The 25,044-nt window shown below is 41.9% G+C and overlaps 3 protein-coding genes and 1 long non-coding RNA gene across 5 annotated transcripts in view; 1 reads left to right on the top strand and 3 right to left on the bottom strand.

Annotated features, from left to right (window-relative positions):
* LOC118938184 (sialoadhesin) overlaps positions 1 to 11,071 on the bottom strand; it is a 46,891-nt gene extending 35,820 nt beyond the window's left edge. Inside the window, exon 1 of the mRNA XM_090195466.1 lies at positions 11,033 to 11,071. The gene's annotated coding sequence lies outside the window, so the exon portion shown is untranslated. The remainder of the gene's footprint in view (positions 1 to 11,032) is intronic.
* The window catches only part of LOC110487250 (uncharacterized), a 114,374-nt gene that overhangs the window by 63,914 nt on the left and 25,416 nt on the right, over positions 1 to 25,044 (bottom strand). Inside the window, exons 11-14 of one of the 2 annotated variants that reach the window (XM_090195484.1) lie at positions 22,240 to 22,317; positions 21,803 to 21,905; positions 20,383 to 20,504; positions 18,426 to 20,218 (exon numbers count right to left, since the gene is read on the bottom strand). In XM_090195484.1, the coding sequence (XP_090051610.1) occupies positions 20,083 to 20,218; positions 20,383 to 20,504; positions 21,803 to 21,905; positions 22,240 to 22,317 (439 nt within the window). In that variant the 3' untranslated portion in view covers positions 18,426 to 20,082. Of the gene's footprint in view, positions 1 to 18,425; positions 20,219 to 20,382; positions 20,505 to 21,802; positions 21,906 to 22,239; positions 22,318 to 25,044 lie in introns of those variants that run through there. The other variant, XM_090195483.1, reaches the window with a different exon arrangement.
* LOC110487252 (B-cell receptor CD22) lies at positions 857 to 13,590 on the bottom strand. Its single transcript, XM_090195450.1, has 11 exons — positions 13,296 to 13,590; positions 10,508 to 10,585; positions 9,868 to 10,215; positions 9,486 to 9,698; positions 8,612 to 8,875; positions 8,231 to 8,503; positions 7,730 to 7,993; positions 7,450 to 7,540; positions 7,323 to 7,377; positions 6,992 to 7,227; positions 857 to 3,564 (listed from the first exon to the last, which is right to left on the bottom strand). Exons 2-11 carry the CDS (start codon positions 10,560 to 10,562, stop codon positions 3,483 to 3,485), a joined length of 1,881 nt encoding a protein of 626 aa, XP_090051576.1. The 5' UTR covers positions 10,563 to 10,585; positions 13,296 to 13,590; the 3' UTR covers positions 857 to 3,482.
* Positions 18,072 to 19,685, top strand: LOC149978748 (uncharacterized). Its single transcript, XR_016485709.1, has 2 exons — positions 18,072 to 18,874; positions 18,950 to 19,685. It is a non-coding gene; the product is annotated as an uncharacterized LOC149978748 (long non-coding RNA).

Raw genomic sequence — 25,044 nt, 5'->3', positions numbered from 1 at the left:
AGTTGGTTCCCCCTACACTGATGTTGGGCGATTACGCCTGTCTCGCAGTCGACGTTCGATCGGGTTGAGGTCAGGGCTCTGTGCAGGCCAGTCAAGTTCTTCCACAAACCATTTCTGTATGGACCTCACTTTGTGCACGGGGGCATTGTCATGCTGAAACAGGAGAGGGCCTTCCCCAAAATGTTGCCACAAAGTTGGAAGCACAGAATTGTCTAGAATGTCGTTCTATGCTGTAGCGTAAAGATTTCCCTTCACTGGAACGAAGGGGCTTAGCCCGAACCATGAAAAAAAGCCCCAGTGTCATAGAGGTGTCACGCCCTGACCTTAGTTATCTTTGTTTTCTTTATTATTTGATTAGGTCAGGGTGTGACGAGGGTGGTTGGTTTAGTTTTTGTATTGTCTAGGGGGGTTTGTATGTTTTGGGGTTTATCTATTCTAGGTGTTTATATGTCTATGGTTGCCAAGATTGGTTCTCAATCAGAGGCAGCTGTTTATTGTTGTCTCTGATTGGGGACCATATTTCGGTAGCCATATTCCTTGGGTATTCTGTGGGTTGATATTCTATGTTTAGTTGCCTGTTCTGCACTAGCCATATTGCTTCACGGTTCGTTTTGTTTAGTTCTGTTCAGTGTTCTCTCTTTTATTAAAGAGTTATGTTCGCTTACCGCGCTGCGCCTTGGTCTCCTCATTATGACGACTGTGACACCCAGACCATTATTCCTCCACCATGTTGGCACTATGCATTGGGGCAGGAAGCGCTCTCCTGGAATCCGCCAAACCCAGATTCGTCCATCGGACTGCTAGATGGTGAAGATGTTGCTAGATGGTGAAGAATGATTCATCACTCCAGAGAATGTTTCCAATGCTCAAATCAAATCCAAATTGTATTTGTCACATGTGCCGAATACAGTGAAATGCTTACTTACAAGCTCTTAACCAACAATGCAGTTTAAAGAAAATACCTAAAAAGATACAAATAAAAAAGTAAGAGATAAGAAAAACAAATAATTAAAGAACAGCAGTAAATAACAATAGCGGGGGCTATATACAGGGGGTAACGGTACAGAGGCAATGTGCAATGGTGTTTGTGCAACAGAGTCAATGTCTCCAGAGTCCAATGGTGGCGAGCTTTACACCACTCCAGCCGACGCTTGGCATTGCACATGGTGATCTTAGGCTTGTGTGCGGCTGCTCGGCCTTGGAAACCCATTTCATGAACCTCCCTACGAACAGTTGTTGTGCTAAAGTTGCTTCCAGAGACAGTTTGGAACTCGGTAGGAAGTGTTGCAACCGAGGACAGGCGATTTTTACACGCTATGCGCTACCACTTTGCGGCTGTGTGGCCTACCACTTTGCGGCTGTGTGGCCTACCACTTTGCGCCTGTGTGGCCTACCACTTTGCGGCTGTGTGGCCTGCCACTTTGCGCCTGTGTGGCCTACCACTTTGCGGCTGTGTGGTCTACCACTTTGTGGCTGTGTGGTCTACCACTTTGCGGCTGTGTGGTCTACCACTTTGCGGCTGTGTGGTCTACCACTTTGTGGCTGTGTGGCCTACCACTTTGCGGCTGTGTGGCCTACCACTTTGCGGCTGTGTGGCCTACCACTTTGCGGCTGTGTGGTCTACCACTTTGCGGCTGTGTGGTCTACCACTTTGCGGCTGGGTGGCCTACCACTTTGCGGCTGTGTGGCCTACCACTTTGCGGCTGTGTGGCCTACCACTTTGCGGCTGTGTGGCCTACCACTTTGCGGCTGTGTGGCCTACCACTTTGCGGCTGAGCAGTTGTTGCTCTCAGATGTTTCCACTTCACAATAACAGCACCTACAGTCGACCGGGGCAGCTCCAGCAGGGCAGAAATTTTACAAACTGACTTGTTGGAAAGGTGGCATCCTTTGACGGTGTTACGTTGAAAGTCACTGAGCTCTTCATTAAAACCTCTTACTTCTACCCCCTCCTTTTTCGAACATTCTGTTAAAAATCGCGCAACTTTTCAGCGTCCTGCTACTCATGCCAGGAATATAGTATATGCATATGATTAGTATGTGTGGATAGAAAACACTCTGAAGTTTCTAAAACTGGTTAAATCACGGCTGTGACTATAACAGATCGTGTGTTTCATTGAAAAACGCAAGAAAAACTGCTCTCTGAAAGCTAAAAATAATTTCCATAAGTCACTTCCATGGGTTGTTAAAAGGGCACAAAATGTAATATCGACCTGCATGCAATTCATACAAATTCCACACGATGTCGCCATTGTCGTCATTTTCAATTGAATTTTTTGTTGGAAAATCCAACTATCTGGCTTCCGTTTCTTCCAGTCTCCACCAGGATGCTGGGAATGTGGACATTGGCAGCCATTGATTTGCAGACGAGGAGCTATTGAATATAAATCGCCCTGTAATCATTTTGATAGATTATAAACGTTTACTAATACCTAAAGTTGGATTACAAAAGGATTTCGAAGTGTTTCGTGAAAGTTTATCGTCGACTTTTTTAATTTAAAAAAATGACGCAGCGTTTAAAAACAATGTTTTTTTCTGAATGACACAGCTTCCATAGAAAGCTATTTTGGGTATATATGGACCGATTTAAACGAAAAAAAGACCCAATAGTGATGTTTATGGGGCATATAGGAGTGCCAAGAAAGAAGCTCGTCAAAGGTAATGAATGTTTTATATTTTATTTCTGCGTTTTGTGCTGCGTCGGATAAGCAGAGTCTTTGTTTACGTCGCATTCAGGCATTTTAAGGTGTTGCATGCTATCAGATAATAGCTTCTCATGCTTTCGCCGAAAAGCATTTTAAAAATCTGACTTGTTGGCTAGGTTCACAACGAGTGTAGCTTTAATTCAATACCCTGCTTGTGAATTTTGATCAAGGTTTGAGTTTTAACGAGTACATTTAGCATTTAGCGTAGCGCATTTGCATTTCCAGGTGCCTACTTGAGACATATGCGTCTCAAGTAGAATCAAGAAGTTAAGGCCATTCTACTGCCAATGTTTGTTTATGGAGTTTGAATGGCTGTGTGCTCGATTTTATACACCTGTCAGCAACGGGTGTGGCTGAAATAGCCAAATCCACTCATTTGAAGGGGTGTCCACTTTCGTATATATAGAGTACAAGGTTTTTGTTAAACTTTTTGTTTTCAGGTCTTCTTGATTCTGGGTTTGTTGTGTTCAGGTCTTCTTGGTTCTGGGTTTGTTGAGTTCAGGTCTTCTTGGTTCTGGGTTTGTTGTGTTCAGGTCTTCTTGGTTCTGGGTTTGTTGTGGTCAGGTCTTCTTGGTTCTGGGTTTGTTGTGGTCAGGTCTTCTTGATTCTGGGTTTGTTGAGTTCAGGTCTTCTTGGTTCTGGCTTTGTTGAGTTCAGGTGTTCTTGGTTCTGGGTTTGTTGTGTTCAGGTGTTCTTGGTTCTGGGTTTGTTGTGTTCATGTCTTCTTGGTTCTGAGTTTGTTGTGTTCAGGTCTTCTTGGTTCTGAATTTGTTGTGTTCAGGTCTTCTTGGTTCTGGGTTTGTTGATTCTACTGTAGATCTCAGAGGGGTCCTTCTCAGCTGCTTGTGCAGCCACGGGTCTGAAGAGAGAGAAACAGAAATTAAACAAAATCCACATCCCAACTCAGGTCAAAAGGAGCGCACTAAATAGGGAACAGTGTGCCATTTGGAACGCAGAGAGAGAACACATTCTAAAAAATCATCATGACATCACTCCCTCACTATCGTCATAGTAAGTGTCTTGAGATGTCCATTGTTGGGTTCATAGTTTAAGGATATAACATCAAAAGTGGCCACTAGAGGTCACTGTTTTGCTTATTGATGACATCTCCTACAATAAGCAGCAGCATATGAATGACCTTAATGCAGAATATGGTCACAGGGGGGCAGCAGTGAGGCGGTTATAATTCACAGCAGTTTATTGCACATACTCGTCCTGTTTCTGGTGTTGAGGCATGAATTACCTTAATGCAGAATATGCATTATTGATGGCGTCATCATTGTCTACTCCTCCAATGAGCATATAGCAATAACTACATATTAGAACACTGAGGTCCGGACCAAGTAATTATTTTCTCATTTAAATATAATCACATTCTAATACAAATAATGTACGCAACAAAGAAAATGAATTACGGATCAACGTCTAAATATTGCTCCCAGTGATGGTCAAAGCTCAGAACTCTTATATTCTTGATGTGACTAATCGCGCCTGCCTCTTTGTGAACGAGTGGAATTATGAACAATGGTTTGATTGTTATGTTCTCCTGCGTCCCCCGGATTTGCCTCCCTGATTTTCAGCAGCACATTCACCATTTTCTCAGAAGGATAATAATTCCCCTTCTCGCGGCACAGGCCGAGGGCGACGTGAAACGCACTACCCCAGGCTGCAGGTTGCTCTGCTAACAGTGTGTTTGCCAGATGCTGGACAAAAGGCAATTTTTATTAAAACCATCCCACCGTGTCTAAAGACATCAACCAATCAAAACATCACACTCAGAGAATGAGATCACAGCTGGTAAATAGTCTCTTATAGATACATACTGTATGTCAGTCAGTCAGGTTGGAGGATAGCTACCGGAAGACACTTCTATTGCAGTAACATTGAAGGGGTCTGGTTAGTGTTACTTAGCCAGCTAGAAGGATGAAGTAAGACGCTAAGGTTAAACGGAGCCGACCTCAGCAGGAGAAACAAATACGCTGCTAAGTCCTTTACAGAGAGCAGGCTACTGAGACAGACAGTGATGTGGCGATCAGTGGAGAGGCTGAGGCAGGCTGCAATGCAGGCAGAAGTAGAGGAGACAGAGAGAGAGAGGAAGGAAGCAGAGGGAGAGGTTATTACAGTGGTTCCCAAACTTGGGGTCGGGGACCCGTATGGGGTCCCCTGAGAAAGTCTGTACTAATCTAATCAAACAATTTAGGAACATAAAAAAACATCACCACAGGACCTATCTTCCCTATATAGCTATATATATATATAAAGATATGTTTCAATATGAACACCTCCACAGGGATCTTCCCTATACAGTGCCTTGCGAAAGTATTCGGCCCCCTTGAACTTTGCGACCTTTTGCCACATTTCAGGCTTCAAACATAAAGATATAAAACTGTATTTTTTTGTGAAGAATCAACAACAAGTGGGACACAATCATGAAGTGGAACGACATTTATTGGATATTTCAAACTTTTTTAACAAATCAAAAACTGAAAAATTGGGTGTGCAAAATTATTCAGCCCTTTTACTTTCAGTGCAGCAAACTCTCTCCAGAAGTTCAGTGAGGATCTCTGAATGATCCAATGTTGACCTAAATGACTAATGATGATAAATACAATCCACCTGTGTGTAATCAAGTCTCCGTATAAATGCACCTGCACTGTGATAGTCTCAGAGGTCCGTCAAAAGCGCAGAGAGCATCATGAAGAACAAGGAACACACCAGGCAGTTCCGAGATACTGTTGTGAAGAAGTTTAAAGCCAGATTTGGATACAAAAAGATTTCCCAAGCTTTAAACATCCCAAGGAGCACTGTGCAAGCGATACTATTGAAATGGAAGGAGTATCAGACCACTGCAAATCTACCAAGACCTGGCCGTCCCTCTAAACTTTCAGCTCATACAAGGAGAAGACTGATCAGAGATGCAGCCAAGAGGCCCATGATCACTCTGGATGAACTGCAGAGATCTACAGCTGAGGTGGGAGACTCTGTCCATAGGACAACAATCAGTCGTATATTACACAAATCTGGCCTTTATGGAAGAGTGGCAAGAAGAAAGCCATTTCTTAAAGATATCCATAAAAAAGTGTAGTTTAAAGTTTGCCACAAGCCACCTGGGATACACACCAAACATGTGGAAGAAGGTGCTCTGGTCAGATGAAACCAAAATTGAACTTTTTGGCAACAATGCAAAACGTTATGTTTGGCGTAAAAGCAACACAGCTGAACACACCATCCCCACTGTCAAACATGGTGGTGGCAGCATCATGGTTTGGGCCTGCTTTTCTTCAGCAGGGACAGGGAAGATGGTTAAAATTGATGGGAAGATGGATGGAGCCAAATACAGGACCATTCTGGAAGAAAACCTGATGGAGTCTGCAAAAGACCTGAGACTGGGATGGAGATTTGTCTTCCAACAAGACAATGATCCAACACATAAAGCAAAATCTACAATGGAATGGTTCAAAAATAAACATATCCAGGTGTTAGAATGGCCAAGTCAAAGTCCAGACCTGAATCCAATCGAGAATCTGTGGAAAGAACTGAAAACTGCTGTTCACAAATGCTCTCCATCCAACCTCACTGAGCTCGAGCTGTTTTGCAAGGAGGAATGGGAAAAAATTTCAGTCTCTCGATGTGCAAAACTGATAGAGACATACCCCAAGCGACTTACAGCTGTAATCGCAGCAAAAGCTGGCGCTACAAAGTATTAACTTAAGGGGGCTGAATAATTTTGCACGCCCAATTTTTCAGTTTTTGATTTGTTAAAAAAGTTTGAAATATCCAATAAATGTCGTTCCACTTCATGATTGTGTCCCACTTGTTGATGATTCTTCACAAAAAAATACAGTTTTATATCTTTATGTTTGAAGCCTGAAATGTGGCAAAAGGTCGCAAAGTTCAAGGGGGCCGAATACTTTCGCAAGGCACTGTAGTTCTACATTATAATACTATCAACATGCAAACAACTCAGTTCTAAAAATGTCACAGGTTTTTGTGTCTTCTGTGATTAGTGTGTCAGTGTGAATCATTTCCCATATTTCCTCCCTTTCAGGTGTATAACATTACAACATTATAACTAATAGGCTATGTGATTGTAGATAGACTGAGGTGAAATAACCTACAGTAGCCAAGGTGATAATGCCCCCCCCCCCCCGTCCACCCCCAACCTTCCAGCAGCAGCATACTGGACACCCAGATTTGGTTGTAAACAATCCAACGTCTCCTTTAATGCTGTGTGTTCACAATGTTATAGTATTGACCCTGTTGTTGTAATGACAGAATATGCTCACTGGGTGGCAGCACTGGGGAGGTTGAATTTCACAGCAGCGTATTGGACATCTTCGTCTTGTATCTGTGGTTGAGGCAGTTGGACTGTGGAGTACAGAGGCACTTCCTGGTATCTGGAGCGAGAAAAGTGGACGCTGGCGTAGTGAACATCATCCTGGTCATCTGTGGCTCCTGTCTGTGCTGCAGTAGAGGTCATGGCCATGTTTGAGATGTTGTCATACACTGGACTAGTGTCTCCCTGATGGAGAGAGAGGACAGACAACATGAGGAGTGGAAATGTTCCACAAAGAATACACAGTCATCACAGTCACCTTCTGATTCCAACAGACTCACCTGTCCATCGTCTGCTGTGTCTCTTGTGTCAGAGGGGGATCTCGAGGCCTTCTTCCTGTTTTTTAAATGAATTAATTTATTCTTGAAACAAATTAAGTTAATGAAATAATGTTTAAAGATCACTCACCTGAACCACATGAGTCCAGAGAGACAGAGGATGAGAACCAGAACAACCACAATGATTCCTACAGCTGCAGTCAGAACTGATGTTTGTTTCCCTATAATAAAATATGGATGATATGAGCCCTGGCATATAATAAACTGAACATAAACATAGTCCAGGACAATAATACAATATTTGTTAACTGATCTAATCTCAACGTATATATAATTATAAAACAAAGTACAATAAGCCAATGTATATTGAAATGTAATTTTGTATTGAAATATATAAGATGGAACTTCACCTGGTAAAATGATCATCAGAGCTGTAGAGTTCCTAGATCCTCTTCTATTCCAGGCCTCACAGTGGTAATGTCCACTGTCCTTAGACTTGAAGTTACTTATGTTGTACATCTGTCCACATCCATTTAGAAAAGTCTCATTTTGAAAGTACCAGGTGTATTTGTCCACAGGTGGGTTGGCATCACTGCTGCAGGTCAGAGTCACTGAACTGCCCTCCACTATTTCACCAGAGGGACTGACTGACACTGAGGTGTTCTTTGGGCCATCTGGTAAAGGAGAATTTGTCAGAGGGGAAAGGACAGTAGTATATTTCCGACAGTAGTATATTTACAAATGATATGTCATGTCAAAAATATATTCTCTGTTAATATCATAAAACTATCTAAAACTCTAACCTACACAAAACGTTAACAAATTGGAGATTTCATGCTTCAGGACTACTTCATTTAGTTATAATTGTTTTGCTACCTTCTCATTCAAACACTGAGCTGTACTTTACTCACACTTCACATCCATGTTGATGGTCCTAGACCTGTCTGTCCCCATCTCATTCTGGGACTCACAATCATACTCTCCAGTGTCAGATGACTGGATTTGGTTGAAGACAAGCTGTGGTCCTGAAAAAATACTCTGATAGTCACCTCCATTCTTCTTGTACCACCAGGTGTATTTGTCCACAGGTGGGTTGGCATCACTGCTGCAGGTCAGAGTCACTGAACTGCCCTCCACTATTTCACCAGAGGGACTGACTGACACTGAGGTGTTCTTTGGGCTGTCTGGTGGACAATATGTAACAACAGTGTATTAAATAGTGTTTTACTTGTTATTGAAATATAAATTTAAATGTGATCCTCTGATTAAAAGATGAGGTTAGATGAACTTACACTGAACGTCCACAGACACAGAAGAAGAGTTGAGACGTCCATATTTATTCTCAGTCTCACAGTAATATTCTCCTCTGTCCTCAGAGATGATGTTAGTGATGTTGTAACTCTGTCCTGATGCTTTTGGTGAGGTTACGTTCTTCTTGTACCAGGTGTATTTGTCCACAGGTGGGTTGGCATCACTGCTGCAGGTCAGAGTCACTGAACTGCCCTCCACTATTTCACCAGAGGGACTGACTGACACTGAGGTGTTCTTTGGTCCATCTGATATAAAAGACAGTGGATTTAAAAATAGTACAAATTAAATCAGGTAAAAATATTACAAACTTTCCACAAATGTACTTTTCCACACAATGACTTTTAGATCCATCCTCTTATTGAAGATTCTCTATTCAAGTATCATGTGGAGCCAATATCTGTCACTACAATGTTAATATACCAAACTATCCCCAAGGTACTCTATTTGACCCTCATACCCTGGCACTGAGCTCAGATCTTCAGGATCCTTACCAGACCATTTAGTAAACCCGAAAGCTTGTTTGATCTCATGATAACTGGGATATGTGTAGGAGCAGGATATGTCCCCTTTTGACCCCTTCAAGGTACAGATACTCTGATGGGTGTAAGTCACACTCCAACAGTTCTGACCTTAAATACAAAAATACAATTTAACATCTCATAAATATTTTATTACAATACCTTCCAGTATACACTGATGTTGTTTATGAAGTAGAATACAACTAGTTAACCAGTTTACAGTAGTGAAAACCATCGTTTTTAAATAATGATCAATATTCATTGATTAATTGACAAAAGTCTCGACCTGAACCAAATTGTATTTATATGAAATATGTATAAAAAAGTCCACACTCACACACTGCAGGAGAGATGAGATCCTCATGGCCTTTTACAGCACAGGAGTAACTGTCTGCATCACTAAAGGAGTCTGAGTACAGGCTGGAGGTGTCCTCCTTTACTTTGTGTCCGTTCTTGTACCAGATGTAGGTGGGTTTGTCAGTCAGAGTACAGGTGGTGCTACAGGTCAGTGTCTTATCCTGATGTCCACCAGTCACCTTCACCTGAAGACCTGGAGAAAAAACAATATCACTGTAAATCCCTTTATCACTGACTTACACTTATCACTCTAATACAAAGATGGACGAAATCCTATGTTATTCAGACATAAATACAAACCAAGACAATTTTCCTGAACTAAATGGAATTCAACAGTTTAACTATATTGAATGTTACTGTACCTGTGACAGACAGAGTGACTCCAGGGTCGCCATAATATCTCCCTCTTGTCTGATCTGTAATAAATCTGAACTTGTACGTAGCTGAGTCTCTCTCTCGCAGGTCTGTGATTCTCAGTGTGTGACCATTCTTCTTATCCTCATGATACTCCAGACGACCTGCATACTCTGGGTCCTGACCTAGATCTTTAGGTTCTACACCAGTCCCCCATTCAGTGAACCAGAGAGTTGTTGTGACTGTATAACCACTGGGATATGTGTAAGAGCAGGACAGCTCCACTGTTGACCCCTTCAAGGCACAGATACTCTGAGTGGTGTAAGTCACACTCCAACCATTCAGCCCCAGTACCACTGAACAGTCACAGAACACAAGGGTATTACATTAAGCCAATGCCAATTGGCTCACACTAACAGTATAGGCTTTGTCCATACTTTGTTGCCATAGTTGCTGAGTTGAGTCGAGTTTGATGAGAAAACACATAAGCATCATTCAGTAAGGTAAGAGAGGTGTGAAAGATAACTACTGAAGTGAACTGTAGTCGCCTAACAGAACACAACAGAATAATAAAACACAAATATAATTTTAATATTTTACAAATGCCTGTAGAATGACAAACATATCAAGTAATGAATGAGACCATACCTGTCACAGACCAGAGAAATACCCCCAACACACTTCCTGCTGTTCTCAAGGACATTGTTGCATCTCCCACCCTGCAGTCTTAGAAACATAAACAACAACTCACTCTATAGCTGGTGAATAACTCCACCTGATATATTGTATTACTGTAAACACATATTTCTACATTGATTATTCTGAAGCTGTGTTATTCTGTGCACACACACACACACACACACACACACACACACACACACACACACACACACACACACACACACACACACACACACACGCAAACAGTGCAGTTACACTGAGCAGGCATTCAAATGTTTGTTTACATGTCTTTTTTACCCTGGTTAATCATCTCATCTCTATGTAGATCAACACTCCTACACTGAGACACTTTATGAATACTGGCTCTGAAGTAACAACCAAAACACAGCTCAAAACAAGAAGTAAAATGATACATTACCTTCAAGTATATGACTTATTACAAAAAATAAATAACCCAAAACTATATTTCAAGATATTGTCTAGAGTACCTACAGAGTGAAGTGAAGGGGAGAGGTATTGTACAGTGAGTCAACTTACTGGTAGTGAGTGGCAGTTCAGTGATTGACTAATATGCAAAGTTGTCAGGACACATGTATCTGATACAGAACTGTCCTCTCCTTCCTCTTTAAGACATTAACATGCATGACGACCAGAACAGTACATCAGAGAAGGGAGGTTACTGTATTAAAATGGGCCCTACATTTCTATAATGGACAAAATGTCCCCCATTTCCACTTTTATTTAAATACAGAACCATGTTAACAATATGTTGACTATTCTATATGGAATGTTTATAATATCTTAGAATGTGTTGTCTTGTCCCTCTGAGTTCTACATGGAACAGGTCAAAGTTCCATTCACATTTGGTCAGTTCCATGATGTCATTCATTATATTCTACAAACACATTCAATTTACACTCCTCATCAGCTGCATCAAAGTGGTACTGAAGGTTCCAGTGTTCTAGACTAGAGCTCCTCCTACTGGCATCTCAACATTACTGCAGCCTCCAGTCCTGATGTCCTTATTCATTTGTGAAGTAATGTGAATAGAATGAATAGATACTGTTCCAATAATTCCAGCCATTCCTCCTATATCTCTGCCCACCAGCCTCCTCTGTTGTACAGTACTAGTAGTAGCTTTATCTATCAGAGGCATCAATGAACATCACCATAGCCTGCTGTATTGACTGTGTAGTGTGTTGTAGTCTGCTGTCCATAAATAATGTCATTTAGCAGATGCTTTATCCAAAGCGACTTACAGTTATTTATATGTGCATCCGATTACGTTGCAGGTGCCATGTTCTACCAACTGAGCTACAGAGGACTATATTCTATAAAGTCTAATGTGCATAAATAGATTTCTGATATGATTCAGGAGGCCTGTCAGAGGACAGACAGAAATGGAGAACAGGAAATTGATTGTGTTTATCTAAACCTACAAACCCACAACACTGTGTCTCATGTTAATACTACTCCTAAACACAACCCATCATCACTGTGTCTCATGTTAATACTACTCCTAAACACAACCCACCATCACTGTGTCTCATGTTAATACTACTCCTAAACACAACCCACCATCACTGTGTCTCATGTTAATACTACTCCTAAACACAACCCATCATCACTGTGTCTCATGTTAATACTACTCCTAAACACAACCCACCATCACTGTGTCTCATGTTAATACTACTCCTAAACACAACCCATCATCACTGTGTCTCATGTTAATACTACTCCTAAACACAACCCACCATCACTGTGTCTCATGTTAATACTACTCCTAAACACAACCCTCCATCACTGTGTCTCATGTTAATACTACTCCTAAACACAACCCACCATCACTGTGTCTCATGTTAATACTACTCCTAAACACAACCCACCATCACTGTGTCTCATGTTAATACTACTCCTAAACACAAACCATCATCACTGTGTCTCATGTTAATACTACTCCTAAACACAACCCACCATCACTGTGTCTCATGTTAATACTACTCCTAAGCTCTTACGAAGCATCCACTCAATCACTCTTACTCACTCACTCTTACTTAAGGCAATTTTCAAAATGTCTCCACAACAATCTGTTGCTTTGAGAGCCCTTAAAATAGCATGCAAAGTCTTCATGTGAAACAACATGTACAATGGACTTCCTATCTTTTGTAGCACACAATATAGCTCAATATTTGTCAAGGGGGCCAATAATTTTTGTCTTGACTCTATATCCAACAATCAGATTAATATGTAAAAATGTATTTACACACATACACACACAGACATATCACACACACACACAGACATATCACACACACACACAGACATATCACACACACACACAGACATATCACACACACACACAGACATATCACACACACAGTTATACTTGACCATGTTATACTATGACAGTGAACATGACCCTATTGAATGGAGATCTGGGTATTACTGGTAAACTCTACTGATCATGTTTTAAACATGTAAATGAATAAACTGAACTAAACACATGAAACCACAGTCCAGGGTCAGTATTCACAAAGTGTATCAGAGTAGGAGAGCTGATCTGGGATCAGTTTAGCCTTTTAGATCATAATTATATGGACCTTCTGAGACACTTTATGAATACAGGCCCTGATGTAACAACCAAAACACAGTTCAAAATAAACCAACAAGTACAAAGATACAGGAAGTCATGTGATGTTTGGCTAAAAACATCAAAACTAAAACTATATTTCAAGATATTGTCAAGTGTACTTACAGAGTGAAGTGAAGAGGAGAGGTCTTGAACAGTTAGTCAACTTACTGTCACTGTGTGGAAACAAGAAGTAGTCTACTGTAAGTGTTAGTAGAAGCAGGCTGAGCCTAAGTGTGAGTTCTGTGGTTGACACATTTTAAAGTAGCCTAGTCAGGGCATTAACATGCAGGAACAGCATGTCACATAAGGGATGTTACTGTATCTAAATAGAAAATGGTCTAACGTCAGAATACTGTAGTTACATTTCTTTATTTGAGGAGTGGATCTACATGTTTTACAAGAGACAAAATGTGACCCATTCCCATCACTCCTCATCAGCTGGTACTGAAGGTTCCAGAACAGATGAAAGGGGAGTATCTTTGGTACCAGTGTTCTAGACTAGAGCTCTCCCTACTGACATCTCAACATTACTGCAGCTTCCAGGCTTCATATGTCCCTATTAGTCTGATGAAAATATACAAAATAGAAGGTAAAAAATGTCAAATATATATATAGAATAAACTAGGCATGCACGTAAAAATACTGTTATTGGGACTTATGTTGAACTGGCGTTTGAATTGAGTGAACTAGTGATCTCAGCTAGCTTGTTAGCTACATGAAGTGGCTGTTATTAAGTGATAAACAAGCATTTTTGTGCATCACACAGCTACTCTGAATGTACTGGATTGTGAACAATACGATATGCTGCCGCTGAATTACATAAAGACCCTATAGTTAGCTTGTGAGCTAGTTAGTTAGCTGACATTTAGCTATCAACATTAGCTAGCTAGAAACAACAGACAACAGTGAGCTGTCATTATGCCAAGGCCAAGGCAAGCTGCTCTGTATTTCCAGTGTGTTTTTGTGTGAAAGAGATGTGTTCAGCTCACTGATCTTCAGAACAATGGACTCAAAGTGAACCTTGACATCCATATAAGTTAAGTCTGTCTGTCTGTCTGGGATTATTGTGATCCATTGTGTCTGCATGATGCGTGTTTTTTTTAAATTACAATGAATAATCTTTCATGTAATTGTTTATTGCTGCTTCGTTATTGTTATTTTATTGTGTAATTCATTTTTTCATCATTTTTATCGTTTAAAAAATCAATATTTTCTTACATAAAAACAACTGCATTGTTGGTTAAGGGCTTGTCAGTAACCATTTCACAGTAAGGTCTACACCCGTTGTATTCAGCGCATGTGTGTGTTTAGCTGCTGGACATTGGAATTGTTTTAAGGTGGTCATACCATGGATCATTTAGCTATTTGATTTTGAATTATAGTATCCCTTTAGGTAAAAAAATTAAATACATAAAAATGATTTGATAAAATATTGAATTAGTCCTTTACTGCTATTGACAATACAAACGCATTGAGTAACACTACCATAAATGGTTTTAAAAAAGACAGTGAAAAAATGTATCATAAGGACTAATGTTTTGAAGTGACTGTCCTCTATCTAGGGGATATAACAAAATGTGTTTGTTTTTTATATAAAAGTATGTGAACATCCCTTCAAATTAGTGGATTAGGTTATTTCAGCCACACCTGTTGCTGACAGGTGTATAAATCGAGCACACAGCCATGCAATCTCCATAACATTGGCAGTAGAATGGTCTTACTGAAGAGCTCAGTGACTTTCAACGTGGCACCTTCATAGGATGCCACCTTTACAACAAGTCAGGATGTCAAATTTCTGCCCTGCTAGATCTGCCCTGGTCAACTGTAAATGCTGTTATTATGAAGTGGAAACGTCTAGGAGCAACAACGGCTCAGCCGTTAAGTGGTAGGCCACACAAGCTCACAGAACGGGGTCCGCTGAGTGCTGATGCGCGTAGCGTGTAGAAATCATCTGTCCTCGGCTGCAACACTCACTACCGAGTTCCGAACTGCGGCTAGAAGCAACTTCAGCACAAGATCTGTTCGTCGGGAGCTTCATGAAATGGGTTTCCATTTCTTAAGATCACCGTGCGCAATGCCAAGCGTCGGCTGGAGTAGTGTAAAGCTTGCCGCCATTGGACGCTGGAGCAGTGGAAACGCATTCTCTGGAGTTATGAATCACGCTTCACCATACGGTCATACGGACAAATCTGGGTTTGGTGGATGCCAGGAGAACGCTACCTGCCCCAATGCATAGTGCCAACTGTAAAGTTTGATGGAGGAGGAATAATGGTCTGGGGCTGTTTTTCTTGGTTTAGGCTAGATCCCTTAGTTCCAGTGAAGGGAGACCTTAACGCGACAGCAAACAATGATATTCTATACGATTCTGTGCTTCCAACTTTGTGGAAACAGTTTGGGAAAGACACTTTCCTGTTTCAGCATGACAATGCCCCAGTGTACAAAGCAAGATCCATACAGAAATGGTTTGTCGAGATCGGGGTGGAAGATCTTAATTGGCCTGCACAGAGCTCAGACCTCAACCCCATCGAAAACCTTTGGGATGCATTGGAACACCGACTGCAAGCCAGGCCAGGCCTAATCACCCAACATCACTGCCCAAGCTCACCAATGCTCTTGTGGCTGAATGGAAGCAATTCCCCACAGCAATCAAATCAAATCAAATTGTATTTGTCAAATACACGTGTTTAGCAGATGTTATTGCGGGTGTTAGCCAAATGCTGTAGCGAAATGCTTGTAGCAATGTTACAACATCTAGCCTTCCCAGAAGAGAGGAGGTTGCTATAGTAGCAATGTACAACGCATCAGCTGTAAGTGACCAGGCGAAAACAACTTTCCTAGCCAAACTACTACACACACCCTATATCGTTGTCACCATATTAGCTAAAGTAATGTCATAGTCAACATAGTGCAATGACCTGGCTAGATCATAAAGGAACAATTGTCCAGACAGAGGTTTGAGTTTACGAATTTAGGTTTTATTAACCCAACTTCACACAGGCTACTGTTTGGCCGTAGCCCACGCCAAATAAATGAAGGATACCCTATAAAACAACCGTGAACTTCTCTTGTGAAGGCCAGACGTAAGAGAGAGAACAATGGCTAAACCTGGAAATACAAGATGTATGCTCCACCCCCACCCCCACCCCCACGCCACTCCACCAACCACCAGGATGCCCGGCATCAGAACATTCCAGGCATTCCGTGATTGGCAGGTTGATTGGCATGTCAGCCCCGCGAACACTGGGTACTGGTAAGTACAACACAACCAACTAATAGCCTAACACATAACACACAGCTGTCTGTGCGGGTCGCTACAATAGCTAATAGAACTATAGTGTTAGTAATCCCTCTAAAATCATGCAGTAACGTTACTGTGTTCTGTCAGTAAGCTGTTTAGCACTTACACAGGCGAGCCCCGGTGGCAATAAATGAGTAAAACCAAAAGCTTCCCTTGACTTGGAAGAGTTCCAGTGTTGAGTTGGATCATCATAGTCAGCTAGCTAATATAGCATCCCTCTGTTTCAGCAGGGTGTTTGACTGGGCTAAACTAGATAGCTGCATTTGCTAGCTAAGAAAGTGAAAGTGAAAAATAATGATGAAATCGCTCTCTATTTTGCTCCTCCTTCATTTTGGAAAAAATGTGTTTGTTCAAAACTGTTCAACTATTGTCTTTCTCTCTGAGTCAACTAATCACCACATTGTATGCACTGCAGTGCTAGCTAGCTGCAGCTTATGCTTTCAGTACTAGATTCATTCTCTGATCCTTTGATTGGGTGGACAAACGTCAGTTTATTCTGCAAGAGCTCTGACAGGTTGGAGAACATGCTCTGGAACTTGTCATAATTACTGTGTAAGTCTATGGAAGGGGGCGAGAACCATGAGCCTCCTAGGTTTTGTATGGAAATCAATGTACCAGGGCACGGAAGCTAGCTGTCCTCCAGCTACACCATGGTGCTACCCTACAGAGTGCTGTTGAGGCTACTATAGACCTTCATTGCGAAATAGTGTGTTTTAATAATTTATTTGATTACATAGTTAAACTCACTAAGGGGGATGTCCCTCCCCTTCCTCCTCTGAGGAGCCTCCACTCTGTTACATGGCCCTCTCTGCCTCACCATACTGCTGGAGAGAAGAGGGGGGGGGGAGGAAGAAAGATGGCGAGAGAGTCAGAATTCTGACAGACAGACACACACAAAGCATTGTGCACGTTCACAGTAGATAGCTCAGATAGTGACCTTCAACCCTGTTAGTGCACTCCCTTGTGGAAGCATCACTTTGGCCAATCAGGAGCAAGCTGGATGGACTTCTGAGCTTGTGATAAGTCAGAGGAGTAGATCTCCAAACACCCTTAGCTGTATCAATTATTCCCAAAGAACCAGAGCGAGAGAGTTTGGACAAGATTACACAAATCTAATTTGAGTATTGTGGTATTTTATGATGTGTGCCTGGTGTTTGGGGTCATAGGTTAGAGGTCAAGCTTTAAGGTGCTGTGTATCTGTGGACTTTGGTGTAACAGTGGATAGCCTCGGAGAACATGTTCACAGCCTGAGAGTACTGGCCCTGCTTAAACAACTGAATACTCTTCTCTGGAGGAGAACACACACATACAGTGTTAAACTGGGGTCATTTCAGTGAATAGAAATAATAATTCTGAGACAATTGTGTTCATGTCACCTGTTAGTGAAGCTCCCTTCTTCACAGGGTCTGAACTCTCCACCTGAAATGAGACAACTCAGTCAACACTGCCTCTGTGTGCGTGTGTGATTGGTGATTGTTAGTGCACACTTCGGGAAGGGTGGAGAAAAGGGACGCAGACAAAAAAGGACTGGGGCCAGGGGCAGAGAGGAACAGGGGCAGAGAGGAACAGGGGGAGAGAGGAACAGGGGCAGAGAGGAACAGGGGCAGAGAGGAACAGGGGGAGAGAGGAACAGGGGGAGAGAGGAACAGGGGGAGAGAGGAGCAGGGGCAGAGAGGAACAGGGGCAGAGAGGAACAGGGGCAGAGAGGAACAGGGGCAGAGAGGAACAGGGGCAGAGAGGAACAGGGGCAGAGAGGAACAGTCAAAGCCTAAATCGTTTTCCTAGATACGGTCTAAGTCTTTGCCAGTAGAGGGATTCACATCTTTCATCAATGTCGTTTTTTTTCTTTGTCACTCGACAAGTGAATTCAGACAATTCAATCAGAGGGAAACGTAAATATAAATATACAACACGTGGCAGCGGATAAAATGTACATTTAATAATGAAACTTCATCTGATCTGATAAAACTGTATTTTATTATGAATGAATACAACTGATTGACATAATAAACCAGTAGTCATTTGTACACTCAGCTCCCCCACATGCTGAGAGGATACAGACAGATTGTCTATTTACATTGATGCTCTCAATCAATCATTCTGTGCTCCTCATATTGTCACTTTAGTCAACTTGAATTTAATTAGTCCACTGAACAGACATGTATTAGTCCACTGAACAGACATGTATTATTCCACTGAACAGACATGTATTATTCCACTGAACAGACATGTATTAGTCCACCGAGCTAACACTGTGTGTACAAAATATTAGGAATACCTGCTATTTCTGTAACATAAATGACCAGGTGAATCCAGGTGAAAGCTATGATCACTTGTTAAATCCACTTCAAATCGGTGTAGATGAAGGGGAGGAGTCAGGTTAAAGATGAAGGGGAGGAGTCAGGTTAAAGATGAAGGGGAGGAGTCAGGTTAAAGATGAAGGGGAGGAGTCAGGTTAAAGATGAAGGGGAGGAGTCAGGTTAAAGAAGGATGTTTAAGCATTGAGACATGGGTTGTGTATGTGTGCCATTCAGAGGGTGAACGGACAAGACAAACGATTTAAGTGTCTTTGAACGGGGTAGAGTATGAGGTGCCAGGCGCACTGCTTTGAGTGTGTCAAGAACTACAACGCTGCTGGGTTTTTCACTCAACAGTTTCCCGTGTGTATCAAGAATGTTCCACCACCCAAAGGACATCCAGCCAACTTGACACAACTGTGGGAAGCATTGGAGTCAACATGGGCCAGCGTCCCTGTGGAACGCTTTCAACACCTTGTAGAGTCCATGCCCTGACGAACTGAGGCAGTTCTGAGGGTTAAAGGGGGAGGAGCAACTCAATATTAGGATGGTGTTACGGGTCTTGTTCCAATATCCACAGTAGCACACTACTTGTTTAATTTAAGGTGGTCTGGATGTTAGAACACCCCATGGACACTGGTGACGTTCCAGACTGACTCATGGTTGTGTGCCACGTCACTGACTGTGCAGTCCTGCATCAGTTTGCTATATCATGATGGGTTAGCTGACATCTTAAACAAACACTTATCCAGGTGTTGTGAGAGAAGGCAGGTGACTGCAATTTAGTCTGCCTGGAACATGCCCCATATTCAATTAAAAAGCATTGTTTATTTATCCCCTGTAGGGACAATTACTTGGCACCCTATGGCATCAGGCTGGCACTGAGTCTCAAAGTGACACATTCAGGTCACATGACCATACATACACAGTAAAACACATGATAACAACAGATGTCAGCCCCCTTAGTGTCTACAACATGGTCATCATAGAGGCGGTTCACTGGGCAAAGATCCCTTCAACTTCTAATGATGATGTCATTTCCATGTTTCACAGCTCAGGCCGAGGGAGAGGGGGAAGGAAATCAGAGGTGCACTCCTCTTCACTTTGATTGACACTTCACACACTCAGTATATATGTCTAGTGTTCTGTCTGGGATCTGTGGTCTGTGCCAGAGGACTACAAACGGGGTGACACCCCCCCCCTCATCCCCAGCTTCCTGTTCCCTTTTAAAGTAGGGACACAGTCCCTCATCCTCATCATTCTCCTCCCTCTGTACTATCCAGTCCCTGCGTGGTGGTCAGGGTTGTCATGGTGGTCAGGGTTGCCATGGTTTCCTGTCTCTTCCTCTCTGGTCAGGCTTGTGTTTGAAGCGACACTTGTCACCATAGAAACAGCCAGTGGTCCTCCAGAAGAAACACTCGTTACCATTGATGGGAGCCATCCTCCTGTTCCTGGGAGAGAGAGAGACAAACAGTATGAAAACACAAACACCTGCACCTGAGCTCCTGCTTCCTCCTTCCATCACTTTGTACATTTCAAAAGTTAATATGAGATGATTGGTAACACTTTAGAATAACTCATAATGATGTGTTGAATGACAGACGGATGTCTTTACCCTGTGGAGTCGTACTGGGTGTTGAGGCCGATAGAGTTGGTCCTCTGAGGAGAGGGAGGGGTTCTCTGCATCCAGCGGTCTGGGTACCTGATTACCAGCCTGGTGCTCTCCAGCTCCACACCCTGGACAGGAGGACAAACAGCAGGCACATTCAAAATACTACATGCAATAGGACCAATAGCATAGTCCCAAAAGTACAATGGAAACAATAACAACGTATTGGGTTTAATTACCGGCACAAAGATTGTTTTTCCTTTGCTGCCAGAAAGGAGTTTTCTCTCTGTGTTGAACAATTTTGATACTATTTATGTGCAAGACTCAAGCTCTACACTGAAGGCTCTTGACTCTGTGTATCATGCAGAGACGTCTAACTCACCATTGTGATCTCTACAGTGCTGTCAGGTGTACATCAGTAGCAACACGCAGCCTCAAACCCTGGTACATTCTTATTCAGTTAAGAAACATTGCTCTTCTAGCTCAAAATGAGAACACATAATACAAGCTCAGATCTCAATCGTGTTTTATGCAAATAGTCCCTTTCATTACTCAGCTCCTGATCTTGAATTCCCTCCGGGCCAACCTAAAACACCAGGACCTGGTGTCCCTGGAGGAGTTCAAAGGTTAAATAGATGAACAGGTTGTTGAGCCGTGTAGCTGTTTCTAGTTGTCACCCCATGTCACTAGTTTGCATTGCCTTATGTAAGGAAGCCTGTTGTTTTACACTACACACACACACACACACACACACACATACTGTTTGCTGGTGTATTTGAGATGTTGCCAGTGTCTTCTGTCTGTGTTGTCCTTTTAGTCAAACTTATTTTTAAATCATGTTTTTGTACAGATGTTTTCGTTTTTCGGGATGTCTCTTGGTCTGACAAACATCGCGCTCGCTCTGCCACCTTTGCGTTGGACTGATATCTCTATCTTGAACGGACAGGTTTTTAGGCGATTTGGACTATTATGTTGATTAGATGTAAACTGTTTTTTGAGGGGTTATCCGTACTCACACAAGGCCTTTAGTCTCACCGTCATTGTAAATAATAATTTGTTATTAATAATTGACTAGCCTGGTTAAATAAACATAGTCCCAAAAGTACAATGGAACCCAAAGCATATTTCCAATCGGACAATAGAACCAAGAGCATACTCCCAAAAGTACAATAGCATAGTCCCAAAAGTACAATGGTACCAAAAGCATAGTCCCAAAAGTACAATGGAACCAAAAGCATAGTCCCAAAAGTACAATGGAACCAAAAGCATAGTCCCAAAAGTGCAATGGAACCAATAGCATAGTTCCAAAAGTACAATAGCATAGTCCCAAAAGTACACACTCCTAAAGTTCAAGCTGAGGAATTGAAAGCACAACTCACATAGTTGAAGGCATTTAGACAGCATTATGTTTCATCCCATCACTCACCTGGAGCCTCTCCAAGGCGCGAGCGGCCATGTTGGCATTCTTGAAGTTGACAAAGGCACAGAATCTCTCGTGTAGAACTCTGATACTCTCTATCTCACCACACCTATGGTACAGAACATAGAATTAGTATCAGAGTTCTACATTCTCTCTATTTCCCCACACCTACAGTAAAAACATAGAATTAGAAGGTAAAAGAATAATGATCACCATTCCAACTCAACAAACAGATAAATGTCATAGTATTAGAATGGTGGACCGGCGGCCATTTTGAGTGACCCGTTTAAGGTGTTAATGAAATTGTTTCTTGATGATTATCACCACACACCATGTCAGAAACAAAGAAAGTCACAGCAAGAGAAGCCTAAGCAGTGGATATGGAGATAGATAGGTCAGGCTACTGAACTAAAACAGATGGAAATGGGGCATGGTGGTCGTACGTTTTGAAAAGGTCCCATATGTGCTTCTCAGTGAGGTCCACGGTGACGTTCCCCACCCAGAGAGAGGGACAGGGGGACCTGAGGATAAGAGGAAAAACACATTCATTACAGCAACATAACACCACAACATTATGAATGCAACCTAAATGGCACCCTATTCCCTACATACAGTTGGAGTCGGAAGTTTACATACACATAGGTTGGAGTCATTAAAACTCGTTTTCAACCACTCAACAAATTTCTTGTTAACAAACTATAGTTTTGGTAAGTCGGTTAGGATATCTACTTTGTGCATGACAAGTAATTTGTCCAACAATTGTTTAGACAGATTATTTCACTTATAGTTCACAGTATCACAATTCCAGTGGGTCAAAAGTTTACATACACTAAGTTGACTGTGCCTTTAAACAGCTTGGAAAATTCCAGAAAATGATGTCATGGCTTAAAAGCTTCTGATAGGCTAATTAACATAATTTGAGTCAATTGGAGTTGTACCTGTGGATATATTTCAAGGCCAATCCTTCAAACTCAATGCCTCTTTGCTTGACATCATGGGAAAATCAAAAGAAATCAGCCAGGACCTCAGAAAAAAATGGTAGACCTCCACAAGTCTGATTCATCCTTGGGAGCAATTTCCAAACGCCAGAAGGTACCACGTTCATCTGTACAAAGAATAGTACGCAAGTATAAACACCATGGGACCACGCAGCCGTCATACCGTTCAGGAAGGAGACTCGTTCTGTCTCCTAGAGATGAACGTACTTCGGTGCCAAAAGTGAAAATCAATCCCAGAACAACAGCAAAGGACCGTGTGAAGATGCTGGAGGAAACAGGTACAAAAGTATCTATATCCACAGTAAAATGAGTCCTATATCGACATAACCTGAAAGGCTGCTCAGCAAGGAAGAAGCCACTGCTCCAAAACCGCCATAAAAAAAGCCAGACTACGGTTTGCAACTGCACATGGGGACAAAGATCGTACTTTTTGGAGAAATGTCCTCTGGTCTGATGAAACAGAAATAGATCTGTTTGGCCATAATGACCATCGTTATGTTTGGAGGAAAAAGGGGGAGGCTTGCAAGCCAAAGAATACCATCCCAACCGTGAAGCACAGGGGTGGCAGCATCATGTTGTGGGGGTGCTTTGCTGCAGGAGGGACTGGTGTCCTTCACAAAATGGATGGCATCATGAGTGGATATATTGAAGCAACATCTCAAGACATCAGTCAGGAAGTTAAAGCTTCGTCACAAATGGGTCTTCCAAATGAACAATGACCCCAACCATATTTCCAAAGCAAAATGCCTTAAGGACAACGAAGGTATTGAAGTGGCCATCACAAAGCTCTGACCTCAATCCTATAGAACATTTGTGGGCAGAACTGAAAGTGTGTGCGAGCAAGGAGGCCTAAAAACCTGACTCCGTTACACCAGCTCTGTCAGGAGGAATGGGCCAAAACTCACCCAACTTATTGTGGGAAGCTTGTGGAAGGCTACCCGAAACGTTTCACCCAAGTTAAACCATTTAAAGGGAATGCTACCAAATACTAATTGAGTGTATGTAAACTTCTGACCCACTGGGAATGTGATGAAAGAAATAAAAGCTGAAATAAATTATTCTCTCTGCTATTATTCTGACATTTCACATTCTTAACATAAAGTGGTGATCCTACCTAAAACAGTGATTTTTTTACTGGGATTAAATGTCAGGAATTATGAAAAACTGAGTTTAAATGTATTTGGCGAAGGTGTATGTAAACTTCCGACTTCAACTGTAGTTCATTCCTTTGACCAAGGCCTATAGGGCTCTTGTCGAAAGAAGTGCACAATATAGGGAATAGGGCAGGGTTTCCATTAGCCAGTAATAGCCGGCTTTTGGCCGATTAAAAAAAATGAAAAGCCGATAAATAAAATTACCATTGGCCAATTGTCCGGGAGAAGAAGAAAAAAATCCCATTGTGAAACAGGCTAAAAAGCGTTATTCATTGATGGAAATACCAGATGATCTAAATACATTGGACTGGACATGCTTATCAGTCTATAGGTTAATTTGCATAATTCAGTGGAATTAAATTGGCACGTGTACAGTATATTCGTAATGCATTATATTTATCACGCGTACAGCCTACAGATGCAGAGCCTCTGAGAGGTAAATCTGTCAGACAGCAGGAGAGATGCTGATACAGCTCCTCAAACAGCAAATTAACAAGACGGCTTCATCACCTCGTCACACACCACTTTGCAATGAGATGGAGGCAGTAGGCATTTTGAAAACATACTTAATTAATTGATTGAAACCTGAACGTTTTAAATCAGGGGTTGGAACCAAAATCATTTTCCAATCTATTCGTTCTGAACAGAACCATTATTTTGTTTGTGCCGCTCCACTGTTCCGACCAGCAAAATAATGTTCTGAACCGGTTCAAACAAAAGTAACTGTTTATATCGTTCCTTTTAAAACCTCTAAAATATATATATATATATATATATTTTTTTTTTTACATTTAGCTCGACATTAAATGACTTCACCAATGGATAGAGCAGCTTGCTATGCAGCGGACAAGCTAAGTACATGCATTGGACAGACAAGTGTAGAGAAGGGTGCTAGATGTGACTAAAAATACACTGGTGAGAAGGGAGTTGGTCATAAAGTGATGACATGCATTATCTGAATTAGGCCCACAGAATCATACCTGCGAAGGAGAAGCTTCTATGAAGGAACTTTGAATGTCTGAACTTCAGTGAGTTGGCTTAACTAACATTGGACCAGAACAAACCCTTGATCATGACTCTCAGTTCCACTACAGTA

Source organism: Oncorhynchus mykiss, chromosome 13 (assembly GCF_057628025.1).
Source record: "Oncorhynchus mykiss isolate SJ-2025 chromosome 13, ASM5762802v1, whole genome shotgun sequence".
NCBI classification, from domain to species: domain Eukaryota; kingdom Metazoa; phylum Chordata; class Actinopteri; order Salmoniformes; family Salmonidae; genus Oncorhynchus; species Oncorhynchus mykiss.
The sequence above is the reverse complement of the archived record's forward strand: the minus strand, read 5'-3'. Positions and strand labels throughout refer to the sequence as shown.